This window comes from Sapajus apella, unplaced genomic scaffold (genome assembly GCF_009761245.1).
Source record: "Sapajus apella isolate SASKATOON/1434 unplaced genomic scaffold, GSC_monkey_1.0 scaffold3, whole genome shotgun sequence".
Classification (NCBI taxonomy): Eukaryota; Metazoa; Chordata; class Mammalia; order Primates; family Cebidae; genus Sapajus; species Sapajus apella.
This window is the reverse complement of record NW_022436943.1, coordinates 27729786-27754321: the sequence shown is the minus strand read 5'-3', so window position 1 is coordinate 27754321 and position 24536 is coordinate 27729786. Positions and strand designations below refer to the sequence as shown.

The 24536-nt window shown below is 37.5% G+C and overlaps 1 protein-coding gene across 1 annotated transcript in view; it reads right to left on the bottom strand.

The window, feature by feature from the left end:
• FZD6 (frizzled class receptor 6) overlaps positions 1-24536 on the bottom strand; it is a 32351-nt gene that overhangs the window by 5580 nt on the left and 2235 nt on the right. Inside the window, exons 3-4 of the mRNA XM_032251441.1 lie at positions 7776-7972; positions 778-1795 (exon numbers count right to left, since the gene is read on the bottom strand). Coding sequence (XP_032107332.1) covers positions 778-1795; positions 7776-7972 — 1215 coding nt within the window. The remainder of the gene's footprint in view (positions 1-777; positions 1796-7775; positions 7973-24536) is intronic.

The following is a 24536-nucleotide window of genomic DNA, read 5'->3' as shown; positions in this document are numbered from 1 at the left end:
TATCCCCAATACCAACTTTAAAAAATAGATTCCAAAATGTTATAAAGCAGTAACTTTCTGAAATATAAGCTACTATATAAAATAGTTCAATTTTTCCATTGCTTGATTGCAATGAGTTAATGCCACACAGAGTTAGGAATAATGTCTAAAATCTATTCAAACAAAACCAAATTTCTATTTACAAAACCTCAACTAAAATGCTTTACAAAATTTTATATTCTCAGAAATTTACTTTTATTAATTTTAAAAACACCAGCCTTATACTAATCATAAGAATCAGAAACAGATAAAACATATTTTGTTACAACTTTTTTTCAACTGAGAAATGACAGATAAGCCAGGCAAAAAGCAAATTCTGTTTTTATAAGTATATACTGTAAAAATATATAATATGATCAAATTAAGTATATTGAAATAAGATTTTTCACTACTAAAAAATTAAAAACAATTGCCACTACAGCAGAAGTGACTTCTGTTTTTCTTCCGATGTCAAGGTCTGTTCTTCTAACTCTGCTCTTCATTGCTATTAGTCTGCCTTTGCAACTCAATTTAATTTTTCAGAGAATAGAGGAGGTGCTTTTCTACTACCACTGAAGCTAAAGCTCAAGGAAGGAAGTCATGAAGCATTCACCCCAGTTTCAGCTGATGCATAGGAAATCCTTCCCTATGGCTCTTGCATTTTCTCACCTGAAATCAACTTTCACATCCACGACTAATACATTTCCATGGAACATTTTCTACATTAAATAGTGACATAATCCAAGTGATAGCTTTTACCTGATAAGGACATGGGATATGGTACTGATGACAATGATCAGAGACCCAAGTTATCTCCCAGGTAATCCTGTTCACTTGCTCATAGACGTAACATCCGAGAAGTGTCACTAATGGCACAAGATACAAGCCACTGAAGACTCCAATTCGAATCATAAATTTCTTTAGTTTTTCTTGGTTCCGGCCATCATGTTGTATGACTTGTCGAACATGATTTAAAGAAATAATGCCCGCTAAAAGAAGAGAGAGCCCAACAAACACACAAAGGCACAGTGGCAAGAGTACAAAGTAGCGAGAAGCATCCAGGTCATAAAGGCCAACAAAGCAAACTCCACTAATGTTATCTCCTTCAACTTTGTTCATAGCAAGAAGCATAACAGTCAGGAAACCTGGTGTTCCCCATGCAACAGCATGAAACCACACTGCTTTTTGTTCGATGGCTTCACAACTCCATTTTCTTCCTGCAGCTAAGAACCAAGTAATGGTAAGAATCACCCACCACACAGTGCCAGCCATTGTGAAAAAATACAAAAGCATGAACAAAATGGTGCAAGCCTTATTTTGAGAGCCTAGGACAACAGTGTCACCAAGTTCTAGCTTCTCATCTGCCTTATTGCAGGCTGTGCTATCACCTAGCAAAAATCCAATGAAGTACATAAGAGATACAATGCTGTAACAGACAGAGTAATATATAATTGGTCTCTCTGGGTATCTGAATCTTTTAACATCAATTAAAAAAGTAAGGAATGTGAACAGAGTTGCACAAAGACAAAATATTGAAACTATTCCAATAAAACTTTTTGCAAACTCTAGCTCATCACTTTTAAAATACATGTTGGGGCATGGAGGTGCACATTGGTCAATTCCCAGAAACTTATATCCTTGTCCCCCAGAAGTCTTAAGATGCCTTGGACACCAAAATCCAATGTCTCTTTGGACTTGTTCTGTTTTCTTCTGAGGACCAAGAAATTCTGTGTGTGGATCAAAAGTTACAGGAACAGTCTCATCACAGTATTGTAATCTGTAAAGATTATAAAAATTAAATATATGAAATCAACATTTTTATTGATTCACTATTTTAAGCTATACTTTCCAACCATAAAATATTACCTTATATATTCATGATTGATGGGAAGAGATACAAATCTAAATTAATTACAGGTAAGAGATGAGTAGAAATTTTTGAAGTTGACTATAAACTTGCGGTTGTTAATGGGGCCTCATCCCAATAATTTATATTAAATACAAGGCAGGTGAACATGAAAATGTATTTACTTGGACAAAATTAGCCAATTAATAATTTTAAAATAATTTCTACTTTTAAGACTACATATTTAAGAAAGAATTTATCTTAATTGGTAGACTCGAGATAAGTGCTGGCTTGTCTCTTTACATCATATGTCTTGGAGAAATTCACTTTTATTTTCTAATGCCCATAAGAAAAGTAAAGCAACCACATAACTAAGGTGACGAAAATTAAAATGACTGAAATGAGATCCTTCCCTGGATTAACAGGATAGAGTTCAAGTTTTTAAAGAAAGGCAAGTATACCAGCAAAAGGCAGGGTGAGAGCCAGCTTAATGCACGCCACCATTTTGTTCAGGTTGGGCTCCTTGCCTCCCTTGTTTATGGACAGTCCTGAGTGATACATGGAGACATTTCCAACTTGTGCAGAACTTTATTACTAAGTTGAGTTTGTAAATACCAGTAGTATTTTGGGGAGTCTATAATAGTTTTAAAAGTATTAGAGGTTTTGGCTGGGCGTGGTGGCCCAGGCCTGTAATCTCAGCACTTTGAGAGGCTGAGGCAGGTGGATCATTTGAGATCAGGAGTTTGAGACCAGCCTGGCCAACATGGCAAAACCCTCTCTCTACTAAAAATACAAAAATTAGTCGGGCATGGTGGCAGGTGGCTATAATCCCAGCTATTTGGGAGGCTCAGGCAGGAGAATCACTTGAACCTGGGAGGCAGAGGTTGCAGTGAGCCAAGACTGAGCCACTGCACTCCAGCCTGGGCAACAGAGTGAGACTCTGTCTGAAGGAAAAAAAAAGTATTGGAGGTTTTAAATGAGAAAAAAATTTAAATATACCTTAGATAAGAACAGACTAAAACATATGCCCATAAAATGAAATACAAAAAATCATCTACCAGCTTTATTTTTTTGAGATGGGAGTTTCACTCTTGTTGCCCAGGTGGAGTGCAATGATGTGATCTCAGCTCACTAAAACCTCTGCCTCCCAAGTTCAAGTGATTCTCCTGCCCCAGCCTCCCAAGTAGCTGGGATTACAGGCGCCTGCCACTATGCCCAGCTAATTTTTCTTGTATTTTTAGTAGAGATGGGGTTTCACCATGTCAGCCAGGCTGGTCTTGAATTCCTGACCTCAGGTGATCCACCTGCCTTGGCCTCACAAAGTGCTGGATTACAGGTGTGAGCCACCGCAACTGGCCACCAGCTTTATTAAAACATATTATTATGTTAATTTTTTTATATCTTTTAAAATAAAGCAATATAACATAGAGATACAGTGGGGACCTCTTTCTGGTCTTATTTCCTTCTCTCTCTCCTCCTAAGTATTCATTACTACAAATTTGGCTTTTATTCTCAAGCATTTTAAAATATTTTTATTATATTATTTACTAACCATAACCTCATAAAGTCTTGTTTTTCATGTTTTGAGCTTTATATAAATGACACCATGCTGTATATAGCATGCTATAACTTACGTTTTAAAATTTAACGCTATATTTTCTAGATTTATCCATGATAACAGATGTGGGTCAACTGCATTCATTTTTTCAACTGTATGGTAGTATTCCAGTGTGTAAGTACGTCACAACTTACTAATCATTCTTCTATGATGGACTTTCAGATTTTTTCCCATTAAAATAATTAGGAATAATCTATAATCAATATTCTTGTGCACAGCTCTCTGTGTAAGAGTTTCTATGTGAGGGGATTTCCTAGGATGCAGGGTTAAGCATCTGCCATTTTACTATATATTATTCAATTGTTCTTGAAAATGATTATGTATCTACCAGAAGTGTGTAAGTTCCACATAGGTTCTACAGTTTCTTTAGCTAAAAATAAACCAAAAAAGCTAACTAGCTTCCTTCCCCAATTTATTACATGAGGTCTCACTATATCAGTAGAATATTTAAAATTACAAACCTCCACTGTCTAGAGAATAGGAAACAAAAGTAATTAATCAAGACTAGGAAAAGGTCAGTGAATGGATACATTCATTCATAAATTAATTGTGCTTAAAATCCTGTTTTCTTCACATGAACTCTAATTGCAAATGATCAAGTCAATCAGTATTCATTATGTTTATTCACTATCACAGAAAGGTCCAGATAGAATATTTCTTTTAAATATATGCCTGCATATGCCTGAGATTCTTTTTTTCTTTTTTGTGGAGACAGGGTCTCGCTATGTTACCCAGGCTGGTCTTGATTTCCTAGACTCAATCAATCCTCTTGAGTAGCTGAGAATACAGCTGTATACCACCACACCTGGCTTATGCTGAGATTTTTATATCCAAAAAAGAACATTCACCTTGCCAAAATATTACATTAATACTGGTCTGAGGTATATGTAACAAGTATAATCAGCATTTTTATCTTAACACAGAGAATATTTCATGTTATAAACACATCTGTTAAGCATGTTTGTAACATTTTCACTTTGAAATGCACTTATTAATTATAAAATCTGTCACAGCATAGTGGCTGAGGTATGGAAAGGCCTCTGAAAAATCATATCAGGAAAGTGTGTTTTCATGAAAGCAAGGCAGCTATACCTTTGAGGAGAAAAAGTTTGACTATCATAATAAAGCTGGGAAAATGAGCATAAGGAAAGAAGTATAGCAGAAAATAAGATTTCATGGACTCTCAGGTAGCATGGTGAACATGCGCTGCTGTGGGGAAAGAAATGAAGAGAAGAATTGCCATGGGTCAAATGAGTGGGATTCATCTATGGTAAACTACCTGAGGATGGCTGAAGCCAGAACTAAAGACAAAGTCAGTTTACAGAACTCTTCACCTATAAAAGATTGTGCCTGTGCTCTAATGAGCTGAGGAAACTATAGACCTCAAAGAATGAATGCACCTTTTTGCCATCCTTCCAAGACAAAGGAATTCTCCTGGGGAACCAAGAGGCTAATGCATGCCATAATCACACAGTTCTGACATTTCTCAAATAATAGAAGCAGAATTGATGTTTTTACCACAGTTATGTTAAACCTTTCATTATGCTATAAATCTTTCAATGAGCTAGATTTTGTGTTTTAATTAGAAGTTCCTCTCTTTCTTTGTGTATATTTTCAAAGTAATTAAGATGCCACAAAAGCCTGAAGGTCTTATTTATAAAAATGAAAAAAATATTCTCCAGTATAGGCCACACTAGAATTATTTTTATGTGCAACTGACCCAACTAACATTGTATAAAGGGATATTTATGAATTTGCTTTATATTCATGGGACACAGTTTAATATAGGGCTCAAATAATTCTAAAAAATGAATTTTACTTTCCAATTCAATATATCAAGCATTCTCAAACATGAAATAAATTTGACTTAGTTTAATTATTTGAAAACTATCAGTTTCTCAAAAAATCAAGTTACAAAGACCAAAACTCTATTAGAATTAGAAATTAAGCATGGGTTCCAGTATAAACTTTTGTAAGTTATAACCTCCCCTGCTTTGAAACTGAGTAGGCAATCTCATAATGAAAGAGCAAGTATTTCTCCACAGGTCTCACCGTCTTCTAATATAAATATAACTTAATCTTCTCCTTCCCTCCACTAAAATGTAAGGTCCATGACCACAGGAATTTTTGCCTGTTATAACTCTAGTGCCTTGAACAGTCCTGGCACACAGTAAGAGTTCAAGAAATATGTGTTGAATGAATCATCAGTTTTCTCTCCTTTCCTTTTGCTGTCATCATCCTTGGTGACCTGGCCAAGGACAAGCCATTTACACTCTGGCTTCTCGACTCTTTAGCCTCCTCATCTCCAATGATTATCCCTAATCTGCAATGGCCACCTGCAATCAAAGTCACACAAGGAACCCTGCCACAACCTGTAAGTATGCACTATATCGAAAAGTCAACTCAAGCATCCTGCCCTTCATCTGCAAGCTCCTATCCTTGCAGTTCATTTATTTAAAAATCCTCATTTCTTTAAAAAAAAACCCCACCTCATTGGGATCTCCTCCAGCTTGGCTCCATAAGTAAGTTCTTTTCTTTCTTCATTTCACTTCCCATATATTTAGATTTTCACAGGCTATTATTTCAGTAACACCCTTCTTGTTACCCTTCATTTTTCAGTGCTCCTTTATTTTTGCACTGAATCTGACAAAACCCCAACCACAGATGAACACAACTGTCTGTCTTCTCTGTGCTTAGCCCCAAGCATCCTGCCACAGCTGGAGAAGTTTTCAATGGGCCAGATGAGATACACAAATTCAAGATTGCCTGATTTACCTAAAATGTTATGAAGCCTAGTTGACTCATTCTCCCATGCTCCATAATGACCACTTCTCTCAAGCACATATCCTTCTTTCCCAGACTCACAACAGAGGATCTTGTTGACTCTTACTATGTCACAATGGAAACAGAAACCATCAGAAAGAAATTCTTGCAACAACTCTTACCAAACACACAAACCTATCCATAGCCATCCTATCTTTTCCTTCTGTTACAATGGATGCTCCTCCCATCCATGGTCAAAATGTCATATATACTTGGGATCCTACCTCTTTCTTAGAAAACCACTATTGATGACTTCTTCTATCCCATATGCGCTTGCCTCTTCCTTTTTCCTAGTAGTTCTTAAAATAGTCAGTTCTTTCCCATTAAACTTATAAACTTTCCTCTTTTATAGCCAGCTTCCCTAAGAACCCTCTCTGTTTCTGGCTTCACTTTCCCCTCACTCCTTCACCTACTGCAATCTGTCCTTTGCCCCAATCACTCTAGTGAAATAGCATAAGGTAGTGTTCTTTTTGACTGGCAGCACCTGACATGTCCTCTGCCTTGAATATTTTTTTCCTTCAGGACACACATTTACCATTTTCCCTATTTGTTTCAGTTGTAACCACAAGACTGACATATTGCCAACATGAATACATGTGGAAAAGGTATAACACATCTGAGGCACTCAAGAAACGGCGTGAGTTCTCTACCTTCTCTCTCTCCCATCCACCTGGCTGACAGAGTTGCAGGATGAAAGTGTCCTGGATTCCTAACAGGAACTGCCACAGAGCGCTGCCCTACCCTCAGGAGACTGACACAGGTGCCATGCTCTACACAGAAGCTCACAGGGTCATGCTTCCCATTTCTATATTAAAATATTGAAGACCTTCTCATTGCTTTCAGCATAAAAAAATGCAAGATGCAAGATGGGCCCGGGATGGTCTGAATGCTGCTTCTCTCTCCTTCCTTTTCTTGCACCATGTTCTTTCTTACTCTCATCACTCCAGCTACACTAGCTTTTGAATTCCCTCTATGTATGTTGCTCCCTCACTCCCTGTTCAGGGACTCTGCAGGGCCTCTGAATAAGCTATTCCCACTGCCCAAAATGCGTTTCCCTCCTCTCATTGCCTATTTACCTCTGTCTTACCCTTACCTTTCATACTTTAACTCAACAATTATTTCCTTCCCTTTTCCCCAGTTTAGGTCAAAGGTATCATTATATATTCTCAAAAAACTATCTACCTTTCCTTTATTGTATCTATCACCGTCATAATTTTGCACTTATTTGCATAATTATTTGATTACTGTCTGTCCCTCTCACCTCACTGTAAGTTTCCTGAGAGGAAGAAACAAATCTGTTTTTGGCTCACCTTTGTGTCCACAACACTTAGCACCATAGTGCCTGGCATACATTAAGTGTGCAATAAACATTTATGGAATTAAATAATGAAAGTCTGCCACTGACATCCCAGAGAGCTAATACTAGCAGTAAACTACCATTAGTAGCTTTCCATGAAAAACATACTTTACCTGTCACATTCAAGCTCCTCAGGCCATCGGATTCCAAAAGTTTCAATTAGTTTTTTGCAATCAGAATATACTTTCTCACAAAGTTTACGACAAGGTGGAACCACATGAATTTGCTCTGTGCAGGTTGGTACAAATGCTTTGCAGAGAAAAGTTTCAACATTTGGCGAACATTTCAGTTTTGCAAGTGGAAGAAAATGCTATTAAAGATAGAAAGATACAATTAGAACACATTTTAATAACAATGAATACAATTAATATATTTACTGTTTGAAGTATATACTTTTTCACTTATACTCCAAAAGAATCTTTAAATCTCCCTCTATCAGACTTATAAACTTTCCATACATAATGGAATATGACTATTTTTTATTCAATCGTATATTTTTCAAGAAGACATGGATTATTCCAGTGAAATCACTTGTCAGCATCACCAACAAACTCCACATTGTCAAATCTGATGGTAAATTCTGAATGTTCCTTCTACTCAGCTCTTAACAGCAATCAACAGAGTGGCTCCTAGCTTCCTCTTGAGGCCCCTTTTGCACTTGTCTTCTAGGACATGAACTCTCTTGGGTTTCTAGCCATCTCATTGGCTGTTCCTTTTCTGATCCTCTTCCAATTCCCAATTACCATCATTGAAATGTTCCAGAGCTCAGTCCCCAAGATCTCTTCTCTATCTCTACTGACTAATCAAGGGAAACTCATCCAGCCCCCATCTCTACTGTGAACCCTAGATTTGAATGAGCATCTGCTCCAGAACAACTCCATTTGGCTGTTAATGGGCATCTCGAACCCAAAGTATGCAAAATACAACTCAATCCCACTGGATATCTGCCTCCCAAACACTACCTAAGTCTTCCCCATCTCAGTAAATAATGCTACCATTCACCAAGTTGCTCAGGCCAAGAATCTTACAACTCATTCTTTACTCCTCTCTTCTTTCACCTCATCTCCAACCCATCAGCAAATCCTGTTGGCTCTCCCTTTAAAGTATATTCCATATCTGACCATTTCTCACTATTACCACCCAGTCTAAGCCACTATTATCTTTCAACTACTAAAATGGCCTCCTAGCAGGTCTCACTACTTCCCACTCTTGCTAATCTTACAGTCAAATTTCCAACCAATGTGATTCTTTAAAATGTAAGTTTATCCTTGTTCAGAGACTCCAATAAAATAAATTCCAAAGTCCTTTCCAGTTCCTATGAGCCCTTAAATTTCCTGGTTTCCCACTATGTCTCCACTTTCATTTCTGATCACTTTTCTCATTAACTCCATTGCCACTAAACTGGATTTTTGCTTCTCATCGTTCCATATGTATTTCTGCCTCAGGGTCTTTGCATTTGCTATTCCCCTCACTGAAATTCTAAGAGGGAAAGGATTTTGTCTACTTTGTTCACTGCTCTATCTTCAGTGCCTAAAACAGTGTCTGCTACACAGTAATTTCTCTATATTTACAGAGTAAATGCACGATTCTCCAAAACAATAAGTGAACAATGACAAAGCATATCAATAAAACATTTCAGAGCATCAAGGCAAAGAGACAATCACAAATGTTTCCAGAAGGGGGAAAAACAGGATACATGTAACTAAATTAAATTGCTAATATTTGATAATATCAGAAGCTAGAAGAAAATTTAAAAAACAACTATAAAATTCTAAAGAAATATGCATCTCAACCTAGAATTCTAGACCCACCGAAACATTTAGAGGGTAAACTATTGACATTTTTGGTGCTGTAAGGAATACAAAATTTAAACTTTCAAGCATCCTGTTTAGCAAGCAACTAGAAGATGTAATATTCCTGAAACAAACTGAAGGAATTTATGAATAAACTAGGAAGGAAAATAATATGGGATCCAGGAATTAGCTGATTCAACACTGAAGAATTACAAGAAAAATTTTCCATGTGACAACTACAAATCTAGTCCAGAAGCAATCAGAGCACATCTGACAGAAGGACAGATGGCTGAAGAAGAAAGGTCTCCAAGGGAAAGGAGGAGGGATTGAGATTGACAGATTATATGTTAATTTGAGCACTAGGAAAATTGCTGCTAGGGTCTGAAAAGTTTGTTAAGGTATCTAAAAACAGACATTGTTACATTAAAAAACAAAGCAAATACAACTACTACATTAATTGTTGGGAGGGTACTAAAAAAATGTACTTAAAATATACTACCTGACTTAGCAGTGCACAATATTTAATATTTCTAGTAATGTTAGCACTATTCATTTAATCAAAAACTGTATTAAGAGGAGAAGTAAAAGTGGCAGGGTAAGATAAATGAATTATCAACTACCCTAATAGGAAAGAACAAACAGAAATGGCCTGAAGTTCTAAATTGATTAATCAATAACCAACAGAGTAAACCCATTAGTTAGAATGTGGCCTACATACCAGAGGAACACCTAAAGGAGTTCAGAGGCTCCCTCTCAAGGGCATGACTGGAATGTGGGTGAAGGTAGGCAAGGACTATTGTTTTTCTGATCAAAGCCTTTCAGTTTTGAGGGTTTTCTTTTCCAGCTTTATTAAGGTATAGGTGATGCACGATAAACTGAACATGTATAAAGTATACAATTTGATGTTTTCAAATGATTATCACAATCAAGGTAACAAATGTATCCCTCACCACCACCAGAAGTTTCCTCTAGGTCCCTTGTCATCCCTCCCACCCTTTCATCCTCCTCACCCCCTCAGTAACTCTTACACCTGACAACCACTGATCTGCCTTCTGTCACTGTGGAGTGGTATTTTCTATAATTTTACATAAGTGGAGTCATATAGTGTGTTGTCTTTTTTGTCTGGTTTCTTTCACTCAGCATCAATATTTTGAGATTCAGTCATGTTGTTAGATGCATCAGTAGTTCCTTTTAATTGCCAAGTAATATTCTCCTGTATGGCTGTACCATAATTTTCTTAACCATTTACCAGTTGATGGGCAGTCTGAAGTGCCGATGGGACATTTGAGTGTGGAATATCTACTAGCAGGTAGTTAAATAAATAAAGCTATGCAGGAGTGAGACTTAAAGTTGAGGATATGGATTTAAAAGTCATCAGTATGAAAATGGTAATTGAAATAACTGACTGAAATTACCAAAAAAGAACATGTAGAGTGAGAAAAGATGAAAATTCTGATTCAAGGGAAATGTACTGAATCTATGTATTAGCATCTTCTTCCTCTTGAAATGCCATTGAAATGACAGAAAAGGTTTAAAGATAAAAAATAAAATCCATAGCTGCATTAAAAAAGCAAGGAAAAGACTCCTCAAGAAACCATAAGCTTTGAGAAATTTCTGAAAGGCAAAAAGAAGGAATGCCAACTTCTTTCATCAGTATGGTCAATTAAACATCTCCTGCCACAAAACATTCAGGTTCTGGATAAAGTAAAACAAATACACTTTAAAATGCATTGCTGCGCACTGTACACACCTTATAAAATAGCCTTAAAACATATAAACAAAAAGCAATAAAACTATAAGGAGAAATGGACAATTCCATGATCATGAGAAATTTCAACACATCTTCTTTAGTAAATGAATGGTCAAGCAGACAAAAATTAATACGTAAATATAAGCTTAGATTACAGACTACAATTAACAAGGCTAACTTAAAGGGCACATACATAACCACACCCAACAATTAGAGGACAATAGCTATGGAGGATTTGGACAGTGGGAAGTTCCCGTCCTGATGGGGCAAAGTGACTGAGCAGAGATGGGGTGCCATGGTTGACATATGTTATTGCTTCCATTTGAATGGTGCTCTGAGATCGGATCCATTGCCACTTCACAGGAACTTTGAGTACAAACAACATGGTACATTTTTCAGTTTCCTCCATCATGAGAGAGAGAGAGTGCCCAGATGGTGTGCACATCTTGCTCTGAGCCTGAGGTGGGAGAAGGGGAGCTGCAGACCACTAGTAGTGTTTACTCTTTGTTTACTGTCCTAAAAAAGCCTAGTTCCTAAATTTTTTTACTATCTGGTAATCAGATCCTTTGGTAGAAAGAATTAAAACACACTGTGTTTATTTACTTCTTCTAACTCAGAAGCCATGGTTAACTGGTGGTCAGCACTTAAAAAGTAATTATCTCATTCCAGGACAGGCAAAATAAATGCAATACATGTACTTTTGCTATACTAAAACAATTTTCTTACAAGGAAAATGCAAGTCTCTTCCCTAATTTAATTATTCTACAGTGACAAAGTTGGCTAATCCAATAATGCTGAGGTTCCTGCACTGTGTATAGGATAAACACTGAATGCTGAAAACTCAGATTCCTTCAGAGGCCAAGTAAACTCAAAGGCCTGTAAGACGATAGGGAATATTTTGGAAGCAGCTGCTACTCAACTCTAGCAGACTATTATTTGGAAATGGAGGCACAGAATTGTCGGGTATATCGATTTTTCCCAAGATCCTAGATTTTATGTGTAATTTCCCAAATTTTAGATTTTGGCACTTTAATCTACACATTTGCAACAGAAACTCCACCCCCCAAAGCCACACACACACACACACACACACACACACACACACACACACAGAAAAAACAAGTCTCAGGTCAGATCCAGTGTGGGCTACCAAATTCCATGTTCAGTTGCAGATAAACAGATTTAAAGTATCTTAGATTTGGAAGGAACTTGAGAGAAAAAATCTTTAATTATTTTCAAAGTGTCTGTGTGTGCACACACGCACATTTTGCCAAGAAACTTTTTTTTCTTAATTGTACTTTGGGCTCTGGGGTACATGTGCACATCCTGCATCTTGCAGGACTGTTGCATAGGTACATATATGCCATGGTGGTTTGCTGTCTTCATACCCACCCCACCACCGTCACCTATATCAGGCATTTCTCCCAGTGTTATCCCTTCCCTTCCTTCCCGCCCCCTGCTGTCCCTCCCCTCCCGTCCCCACCTAGCCCACTGAGTGTTCTTCGCTTCCCTGTGCCCAAGTGTGCTCATTGTTCATCACCTGCCTATGAGTGAAAACACGTGGTGTTTGGTTTTCTGTTCTTGTGTCAGTTTGCTGAGAATGATGGTTTCTAGATCCATTCATATCTCTACAAAGAACACGAACTCATCATTCTTTATGGCTGCATAGTATTCCATGGTGTATATGTGCCACATTTTCTTTGTCCAGTCTATCATTGATGGGCATTTGGGTTGGTTCCACGTCTTTGCTATTGTAAACAGCACCACAATGAACACAAGTGTGCACGTGTCTTTATAACAGAATGATTTATAATCTTTTGAGTATATACCCAGTAATGGGATTGCTGGGTCAAATGGAATTTCTACTTCTAGATCCTTGAGGAATCGCCACACTGTCTTCCACAATGAACTAATTTATGCTCCCACCAACAGTATAAAAGTGTTCCTTTTTCCCCACATCCTCTCCAGCATCTGTTGTCTGCAGATTTTTTAATGATTGCCAGTCTAACTGGCGTGAGATGGTATTTCAGTGCGGTTTTGATTTGCATTTCTCTAATGACCAGTGATGATGAGCATTTTTTCATATGTTAATTGGCATCACATATGTCTTCTTTTGAAAAGTGTATGTTCATATCCTTCGCCCACTTTTGAATGGGCTTGTTTGCTTTTTTCTTGTAAATCTGCTTTAGTTCTTTGTAGATTCTGGATATTAGCCCTTTGTCAGATGGGTAGATTGCAAAATTTTTTTCCCATCCTGTTGGCTGCCAGATCACTCTAACAATTGTTTCTTTTGCTGTGCAGAAGCTCTTAATTAGATCCCATTTGTCTATTTTGGCTTTTATTGCCATTGCTTTTGGTATTGTAGTCATAAGTCCTTGCCTGTGCCTATGTCCTGAATGATGTTGCCTAGGTTTTCTTCTAGGGTTTTTATGGTATTCGTTCTTATGTTTAGATCTTTAATCCATCTGGAGTTAATTTTTGTATAAGGTGTAAGGAAAGGGTCCAGTTTCAGCTTCCTGCATATGGCTAGCCAGTTTTCCCAACAGTATTTATTAAACAGGAAATCCTTTCCCCATGGCTTTTGTCAGGTTTGTCAAAGATCAGATGGTTGTAGATAGTGGCATTGTTTCCAAGACCTCTGTTCTGTTCCATTGGTCTATATCTCTGTTTTGGTACCAGTACCATACTGTTTTTGATTACTGTAGCCTTGTTGTATAGTTTGAAGTCAGGTAGTGTGATGCCTCCAGCTTTGTTCTTTTTGCTTAGGATTGTCTTGGCTATGCAGGCTCTCTTTTGGGTCCATATGAAGTTTAAAGTGATTTCCGGTTCTGTGAAGGTCAATGGTAGCTTGATGTGAGTAGCATTGAATCTATAAATTACTTTGGATAGTATGGCCATTTTCACAATATTGATTCTTCCTATGAGCATGGAATGTTTTTCTGTCTGTTTGTGCCCTCTGTTATTTCCTTGATCAGTGGTTTGTAGTTCTCCTTGAAGGGATCTTTTACATCCTTTGTTAGTTGTATTCCTAGGTATTTTATTCTCTTTGTAGCAATTGTAAATGGGAGTTCGCTTATGATTTGGCTCTCTGTTTGTCTGTTATTGGTGTATAGGAATGCTTGTGATTTCTGCACATTGATTTTGTATCCTGAGACTTTGCTGAAGTTGCTGATCAGCTTGAGGTTTTGGGCTGAGATGATGGGGTCTTCTAAATACATGATCATGTCGTCTGCAAATATGAACAATTTGACTTCTTCTTTTCCTTAACTGAATGCCCTTTATTTCTTTTTCTCGTCTAATTGCTCTGGCTAGAACTTCCAATACTATATAGAATAGGAATGGTGAGAAAGGGCATCCTTGTCTAGTGCCAGATTTCAAAGGGAATGCTTCCAGTTTTTGCCCATTCGGTATGATATTGGCTGTTTCTCCTGCCTTCCCTTTGAACTTACAAGATGTCCAATATCCATCCATTTTCTGTGTAGTGAGAATTGGTTTCTGTTGTTTGTAACCAAGTAGACTGACTAGTACAGAAAAAAACCATAAAGAATGGTTTACAAGTGATCTCAGCAAAACGGGGAATTCTAGAACTGGGTTTCTGGTCTATGGCCAAAGGCAGTGAGCATCCTATTAGTATTTAGAGATGGAAATCTGGCAACCCATGGCAAAGTGAATGAAGTTATCCTTGTAATCACTTAGCTTGGTTTTAGCTTAGCTTTTCTGTACATGTTAGAATGATATGCCCAGTGAATACAAGGCTGTGGGAGATAAATGAGTGGCTGCTGCCAGAAAACTGGAAAATAATATAAAGAGCATGAGTTATTTAGATCGTGGGGTAGGGTGAGGGCTTCTAATGGTACTGTTTGGTTTAGGAAGAGAATGACAAACTGACATCTCTGAATTTTTGACTCAAGGCGTGTAGAGCAAAACACTAAGTTGGGCATGGTGGCTCACGCCTGTAATCTCAGCACTTTGGGAGGCCAAGGTGGAAGGACTGCTTTAGGCCAGGAGTTTGAGACCAGTGTGGGCAACATAGCAAGACTGTGTCTCTTAAAAAAAAAAAAAAAAAAAAAAAAAATCAGGGAGTGGATGCACACACCCCTACAGTCCCAGCTACTTGCAGGGCTGAGGCCTGAGGCTCATTTAAACCTAAGAGTTCAAGGTTGCGGTGAGCTATGATTGTGCCACTGTACTCCAGCCCAGGCAACATAGTGAGACCCTGTCTCTAACAAAAGGAAACACACACACACACACACACACACACACACACACAAACACACACAGACTAAAAGGACTTAAGGCTTAAGGAGATGAAAACCAAGCAGTTTGATCTGCAGGTGGCTAAATCATATCAGTTTAATTTGCTTCCCATTCACATAAAAGACCTGGTGATATTGTAACTAGGAAGCAGTGAGACCCAGAGTTCTGCAGTAGGGACACATGACAAGGCTCAGGATATCACAGAGTGCTCTGAATCTGCAGCTCTCACAGCAAACTCTTTCTGTAAGAAGAAAATAAATATCCCCCTGCCCCATCCCACCACTCTTCAATGTCTCAACCTCTAACTAGAGTTTCATCCCAGCATGGCTTGGGAAAATCAAGTCAAAATCAAATCTGAAAAAAAGGCCAAAAAACTAGTTGTAAGACTGCTAATTTATATTGGTTTTTGAGGGTTACAGATTGAGGAGGAAAGAATACAATTTTAGATGCGGCTAAGACATACTGATAGGGGGTTATTTCCCAGAGATTCTAGATTCAGTGTGCTAGACTCAGAGACTGGGCTTTTGGGGGTAAGATGATAAACAGCTGTTGACAGGGGTTCAGTGAGACCAAAATCCAACTCCCTGCAATTTTCCAAGTCCATGTATGTACAGTTAAAATAGCTGTATTAAAAGCACAATCACCATATTTGTTTCCTGGATAAATGTTATTATGTTAGGGGACAAACAAAAACCATTAGAGGTCTCCCTCCCTACCATGAGAGAAAATCAAAAACATATTTCAGGCCAAAGGGATTTTCAGGGATTGACAACACCACTAGAGACATATTCAGGGGTAGCAATTCCTACCACCCGCTCATTTTAACTTTCCAGTGGATTGTCTTAAGCAACCTTAACTCAATTGGCTAAGGTGATTCTCCAGATGTGGTCTCTTTCCTGTAGTAAATCAGTAAAGCTCAGGCACCCTGTATGCCTCTCTAAGCCTGCAAATTCTTTCTTCTACAAAAGCAATTTGATTTCACCCAGCAGGGACAGCAGAACATCTTTGCCAACTTGCCTTACACAGTGGTTCCCAAAGAGTGGGCCCTGAGTGAGCAGCACCAGCATCCCCCACGAATTTGTGGAATTTTTCCATCCCATTGCAGACCTATTGATTCAGGAACTCAGGGATGGAGCCAGTGATCTGTGTTTTAATAAGCCCTTCAGATGATTCTGACGCACACCAAAGTTTAAGAGCTATGGCCTTAGGGGAACATCAACTGTTCAGCTCTGTACCTCAATTTAACTGTCAGTGAAACATATTACCAACTTCACAGGACATCACACTAATCTATCTTATGGAAGACATAAAGCTGATGTGGCCAGACATGTACCCTAGATGCCATGGTAAGATACAAGTGCAAATGAGATGAACGCTACATAATTAAAAGGGACCTTGGTTTTTGCTACTAGTTCCTCATAGAAACTAAATACAAGGAGAGAACATCTAGAGATCATCAAGCCAAATTACCTCTTGATGAACTTACTGAACTCACCTACTCGTGATGGCAGATGTACCCAATTGCATTCCATCTTCAAGTGACTGAGCAGATCTCAAAGATATGGGAAAGTAGCACATTGCTCACATTGTCAGAATGCCTGCTTCTGCCATATTACAATCCTTTCCTTAAAACACACCTATGGCTTCAATGAGAGTTCCCTCTGACCAAATGACTCATGAAGAAACGATTACAGCCTGACTTACACAAGCTGGCCCCAGCCAAGAGTGAGCTACTATAGGATTATAACTCCATTCAGAGGTGGCCCTAGCAGGCAGAACTTCAATCACTGTCTATGTTATCAGTAGAAAGATAGTCTCAGGTAAGAAGTTAACATTGATTAATCGGCTATAGCTAATGATATAACAAGATAGGGACTTGCAAGCAACAAGAGCTTGGAAGAGCTCTAGAAGACTGGTATTAGGAGTCTGGAAAAGCAGTATGTGACTGGACTAAAATGGGCCTATAATGTCAAAAAAATTTTTGCATGTGAATGCAAACCCAAAAGCCCCAAGACAGAGGGGGACTCTTAAATGTGTAGACTAAATAATCTACTCTGTGGATGTCAATCAGCCTTTTTTTTAGTTACACCAGTATATGCTTAACAGACTCAGGAACAAAAGGGCCATGGTGGCAGAAGAGTGCCCAGACCAGATCCAATAGCATAGACTTCTCCTTCCTCAGGTGATCTGGCTATTGCTGAATAGTTCATTTGCCAGAAACAGAGCAGCAACCAACCTTAAGCCCTCAATACAGTCTCAGGTCCCAGCAGGATCATCCAACTATCTAGTGTCAGGTTAAGTATTCTGGATCCTTTCCATCCAAGACTTGTCCTCACTGAAATCCCCTGTTTATAAGTTCCCAAGTAGACTACACCTGTGCCAGCATCTTAGCTGTAGTGTGTCCCTTCTGTGAGCTATCTGCTACTCTTATTATCAATTCCTTTTCTGCTTAATCAATCTAGGTACTCTAAGGTGGAAAGAACATAAAAAAAAAAAAAAAAAAAAAAAACCTTAGAACACAAGGAAAGGAGGCTCCTTTTTCAGAGTTAAAAGAATTAAGAGCTATATAAAATCAATGAAGGAATGATCAGGGCAAAATACTACTAAAATAGGTCTAAAGGTATTTTTTGGAAATGAGTAAACAAGGGCAAAACAGTAATCTAATAAGCCTTTGTAAAAAACTAGAAATGAAAGTACAATGACCAAAACAGATAGGTTGTTTTACATTTCCTCCACCAGAATATAAATTCTATGAGGGCACATAGGCCTATTTGTGCATTGCTGTATGTCTAGTACCTGAACAGTCTCTCAAATATTTATTTATTTAGGCATTCAAATAGTTGTTGAATGAATAAACACTAGCTGGTCTCAGTGAGATATGCAGGGAAAGGACCAGCTAGCTCCTGATGCTATAATGATATGATAATGGAAGGAACCATAATATGGGCCTTGGGTTGGTGGCACATAAGATCCTGAAGAGAAAGTCTGGGCTAGAATTTTAATTGAGAGGGATCAAAAGAAGAAGTGTTTCATTTCTTAAAAATATATAAAGCATAGCCTAAGCAGAGTGGTCCTGTGGCAGTATCTTGGCAGTGCCTTGCCTCCTTGAGTACTGAAAATATGGGATATATAAATGTTTGTCACTTTTCTGAAGCATGAATGAGAATTCCACTGGTACACGGAAGCAAGCCATATCACCAGTGAACAAGACCAAGTGACTGCAAAGCATCTGATCCTAAGCTCAGGATTTGTGCTTCCTACTCATGGTGATATACACAGTAACTCTCACGCAGTGAGAAAAGCTATATTTCTTGCTCTGAATTGGCACCAAAAACAAAGTCGATTTACAGTGAGAGTGATGAAAACTGAGTGAAAGAAATATAAAATGTGATTGAAAAAAAGTGATGAAGCTTAGCAAAACAACAAGCTCACTAAAGTCTAAAGGGGCCCTTAAATGTTTTCAATTACACCTCACTGGGCAAATACTGTTAAAGCGGTTACAAAGTCTTGAGTAAATTCTTCGAGAATGTCAACGGACTACTGTATAAGAAAGTGGTGCAAATTTTGATACTTATTTTAATGAATATGAGATCAATCTCAGGCAAATCGGCTTCTTTAAAAAATGTAAAGGGAGCCTGGAATACAAGAGAATAAAAAACAGGAATCTGCATTATTTCCATAATGGAAAACTTACTTTTAAACTATTTCTTGCCAGGAACCATTAGAAAATTTAAATCATTTCTCCAAAAGAGATTTCCTTTGGAAATTAAACAAACATATATATTAACTGGTTGACACTACAAAGGAATCGGTCTAGCAAAGAATCAATTACCTTTTTAATGTTAACCCTTAGAACTTGAAAAACTGTAATTGTGGGAAAGCTACACATTCAGGTATTCAACAAATATGAATGAACATATGACAAATATATAACCTAGAGTAATAAAGCTTCATGATCTACATGCCAGCTTACTGGGAAAGGAAATAACCACAAGAGTTTTCCCATGGAATACTAGGGAATAGACTAGAAACCTTGTGCCTATCAGCAGAGCCTCCCAGGAGAAATATACTTTCTCTTCACATACAGGCCTGTCTATAAATCTGTGTTCTGCAGATTTACAAGAAGCGGTTAAGATACTTTCCTTACTACTGCAACATATCATCACAAAGGAAGGTTTCTACCTTTAAAACACAACAGTAGTCATCATACACGCAACTGGCTTGGAACACTTCTCAGTATTTATTTCATTTTATATGATTAATATCTTACTTTCAGAATAGCTACAGTTATTTTCAGATAGTCTTTCCTGAAAAACAAACAGGCTAATCTCACTAAACATTTTTTTTCTTTGTGTAAGAGCATATGAGGTAGAGAGGATGGAAGAAAGGTAAAAGAAGAAAGGGGCTGGACTCTTCTAAAAACAGAAAAATGAAAAGTCATAAAAGCCACTATACAACAGAAATACATATTTTCCTTAGAAGTCTGTGTATCCAGTTTAACTGAATAGAGACATTCTAATAGTACATTATTAACAGGTGGAAAGTAAAGGCTTTTTTTTTTTTTTGTCTCACTTCCCTTTAGACTGTTTAAAAGGGGAATGACCACTTGCTGTTCTAAACACAATACGTGACCTTGCTTTTGCCTAGACCTCAATGAAGGCAATTGAAATAGAAAAATACAACATTCCTGTTTCCATTTACCCTAGATCAGTCTCAGCTCTTTCTGGATGAAATCAGTCTCTCAAGGGACCTCAACCTCACAATTTGTGAAACAATGCTCTAGATATGAAACAAAAGGAACACAATGGAAAACCAGCAGCCATTTGTTTTTCCACTTGAGAGAGTTAGACTGTACATCCTTTTCATTACAAAGGCCAGTTACTGTGCAGAATTGTAAATTAACTCTTTGTAACACAAATGATTTCAGGTTCACATAATAAAATAAGGAAAAGACTGAAGTCCCTTATTTTAAGCAACCTCTGAAACAAAACTAAAGAACCAAGATATCCCAGTCAGATTCTTTGGTTTGTGATAAATTTTACTTTAAAAAATTTATGTGGAAAATAAGTAACATATAACTCAGGTAATGTATTAACATAAGAATGCACAATAATGTTCACTTATTACATTCCAAACTATCCTTAAAACATTTTCAAGTACTTTAAACCAAGGTTGAGCAAACTGTAGCCATTGGACCAAATATAGCCCACTGCCTGTTTTTGTAAATAAAGTTTTATTGAAGCATAGCCCCACTCATTTGTTGGCATATTGTCTGTGACTGGTTCTGTGCTACAATTTCAAAGTTGAATAGCTGTGACAGACTCTATGGTCTGCAAAGCCAAAATAATTTGGTCTTTTACAATAAAAATTTGCAATCCAAACTTCTAAACCAGTGGGTCTTGAACTTTAACACTTATAAGAAACACCTGGACAGCTTGTGAAACCACAGCTGGGCTCCATCTTCAGAGATCATGATTCAGTAGATTGGGATAGAAGTCTGTGAACTTGCATTTCCAACAAGCTCACAAATTGCTGGTCCAAGAACTAAAGTTTAAGAACCATTGCTCTAAGTCGTCTCATACAATCATAGATTAAAAATGACCATAAAGGCTTAAATTCTGTAAAACATGCTAGCTGTCACAAAATGAAAACTAGGAACAAAAAAGGAATGAGATAGATCTCTTGAGTTATATGGAATTCTTGGTGGCTAAGAGAGTACAATTCGTTACCATAGCCATCAGGCAATTCTTCAGCCCCTCATCCTAACACTAATTCACAGAGAACCCTGGAAATTCAACAGGTACCAGCAGAAACTAAAGGCAATTGGGTTGGAGGTGTAAAACCCAATCCAATCTTTAGAGAAGCTAAAAAACACATTTCTAGTAAAAGCCAAGTTATATCCAGCTATAATTTAGTACTCGATTGGACCATACAATTGAAGACTAAATAAAGTACAATGTTAGAAAAAAAAAGACTCATATAGTTTATAATCCAATGGTCCAATCAAAAGTTGAATTCCTTCACTCGATATAAATAACTAGAAATTGTTAAAAATTAAATTCTTTAAATAAATTCTGATGAATATGTGTAGAGCTAATGTGGGAAACAATATAGAGGACGTCAACTGATGTATTTCATTAGCTAGGCTCAGACAGAATGAAAAAGAATGATACATAAACCACCTAAAAATATTAGTATGCTTTCGTTTGAACACGGTAGATGATAGAAGTGGAAGGTAAAGATTGGGAGGGAAAATCCCCTTTGCTGACTTTTTGGGACATAAAATACCACCTTTTTCCTCATTTAGCTTTTATGGAGCCTCTACCATGCTCAGAGGCTTTGTACTTGGTATTAGTGATAGAGATGAAGAAAACACCATCCCTATCTTCAACAGACTCTCAATCTAGAGACATGCAGATCACTGTAAAACAGCATGATTAAGTATAAGAACTGTACATTTTAAGTACTGTAGGGGTATAGAGTCAGCTGATTAAATATGCTCAGGAAAAAGGTGAAAGAAGGATTCACTGAAAACAGTTATTGCTTTAACTGAGACTTGAAGGAATTGAGCAGGCGAAGAAAGGTAGGTAGACAGATGGCCCACCAGAGGATACAGTGTGTGTAAAGATACAGAGGTGACAGAGAGCAATATGGATTTGAATTCTCCAAACAGGTCAGTTGGCTGAAGCAGAGTGTGCAATGTGGGAAGGTACGAGATGGGAGACTGGACGAGAAGGCAGGGTCCCACGTGAAGAGCCTAGGGTGCTCTAGAATCAGATCTTTATTTCTCCAGCTTTAGGGAAAGTGATGAAAGATTTTAACCCTAAAGTGGACTGCACAAATTTACATTATAATAAAATCATTGTGGCACCACTAAAGAGACTGAAGCTTAGGGAATTTACTTTTGCTTTTTGTTGTTGTTTTTGTTTGTTTTGTTGAGTTGAGGTCTCACTCTATGGCCCAGACTGGAGTGCAGTGGAATGATCACAGCTCACTGAAGCCTCCAACTCTTGGGCTTAAGTGATCCTCCCACCTAAGCCTCCAGAGTAGACGGGACTACAGGTGTGCACTACGGGGATTTTATTTTTGGTCTAACAAGACTTTGTATTCAAGACACTTAGGAGAGGTGGGAAAAAGAGGGACAGAACTAAATAGAGGTAACAATCACCCAGTTTCATTTTTATCTAAATGAACTACGCAAAGAGGTAGCAAAGTCTGAAATTTATACATTGCATTCCAAATCATAAGAAATATTATCTTGTTTATCCAATAAGGACAAGGCCTAAAACAACCAGTCAAAGATGACATTATGGTCCATGTAGACAGAGAAGACTATCAATTCAGAGTGCTCAAACCTTGGACAAATCATAACTTCCCTGAATTTCAGTTTCTTCACCTGTATAATGAAGGGTTCAGGGGTTCCTTACCTTAGCTATATTTCAATATAATTTGTTTCCTTTATAATCCACCCATTTTATTTATTTAAATATTAAAACTTCTCTTATTCTGAGAATGGGTTAATGACACAAAAAGGTTAAGAAGCTCTGTATGATCTTTAGGGTCACTTACAACTCGCAGATTATAGGATTTGCGGCATTCAAACACAGGAGCTAAAAGAGAATACTACAGTATACGGATAAATAGGAATGGGGCAGTAGGAAAAATACAACACTATAGATGAAAAAATTACATATAGGGATTAAAAGTCTGGCCCAGGCTGACATTATTTTTGCCTTTTCATTTCCCCTTCCTTTCTTCTGTAGACTTAGGTTAATGCTGGCATTGTGACTTCTTGATAGCTTTCTTCTTTTGTATCCTTAAATTTACTGAAGTATGATTTACAGAAAAAAAAAAGTCATTAGTAAAGGCTATGAGAAAGGTTGGTTATACATGGAAAATTATATAATGAAGAGACTGGTAGTGTTAGCAATCACATAAAAGAGGTAAGAATAAAAAGCCTTCTTGATAACATCCAGACACAAAACTACCTGGGTCAATTTCTTTTTTGAAAGTAAAAAACAATTGGTTTCGAAAAGACATGTGTAGAACAAAGCTAGTTGTTACCATCTTATAATTACAGGCATTTAATAGCAAGAATGCATCACTCTTGAGTCTAGATGATATTAATTTATAAGGTCACTGTTAGCATCAAACTTAAAATGGTCCACCAGATGCAGTGGCTCATGCCTGTAATCCTTGGGATGCTGAGGCAGGACAACCACTTGAGCCTAGGAGTTTGGGAGACCAGCCTGGGCAACATAGTGAGATCCCATCTCTAAAAGAAAACCCAAAAACCTTAAAATGTATGTAGTTACTACATACAAAGGAAATCAGATTAAAAAAAAATTTAGGAACACTATTAAAACATGAACACATAAAACACGTCATCAGAGAAAAAGCGAATGAAAGATGTAATTATTGCTTCACAGAGTTCCCATTATATATATATATATGTATATTTTTTTGAATCAGATTGAACCATCAAAATGGTTCTGATTAATGAAAGTCTCAGTGCCTCATTTGTTCAGTGTTCAAAAGGACATCTTGCATCGGTTTGAAAAAACCACTGAACTATAATATAATCTGTACTATCCTTTTAAACAACATCTACTTATTATTTACAAGCTTTCCTATTCCAGACATGAATCCACAATGAGGCACTCAGACAACTATTCAATTGAACAACAATAGAAGACTTTCAAAGCTGCAAAATCAAATCTAATCAATTTTAAAAATAGTATCTATATTAAATTTGCAGGGGTTTCCTCTCCTAACAATCTGAGGGAAAAAAGCCTTTACTATTCTCAGTTTTTCTGGAGAAAAAAAACTATAAAAACAATGCATGTGTCTAGTTTTCTTCAGTAGACTTAACCTAACAAATCTGCATAGGAAGACAGGTTCCTGTCTATACAGGTAGCTTTCTTCCCACACTCCCTAGTTATTTGCATATCTCTAAACCAGAGACAGGTTAACTGAGGCACCTAAGGCAATCTTTAGTGTCACTGTACTCCTCCCTCAACAAGTGGTTTCTTTTAACAAGTATTAAAGAACATTTAAGTGCTAGGCTTAGAAAA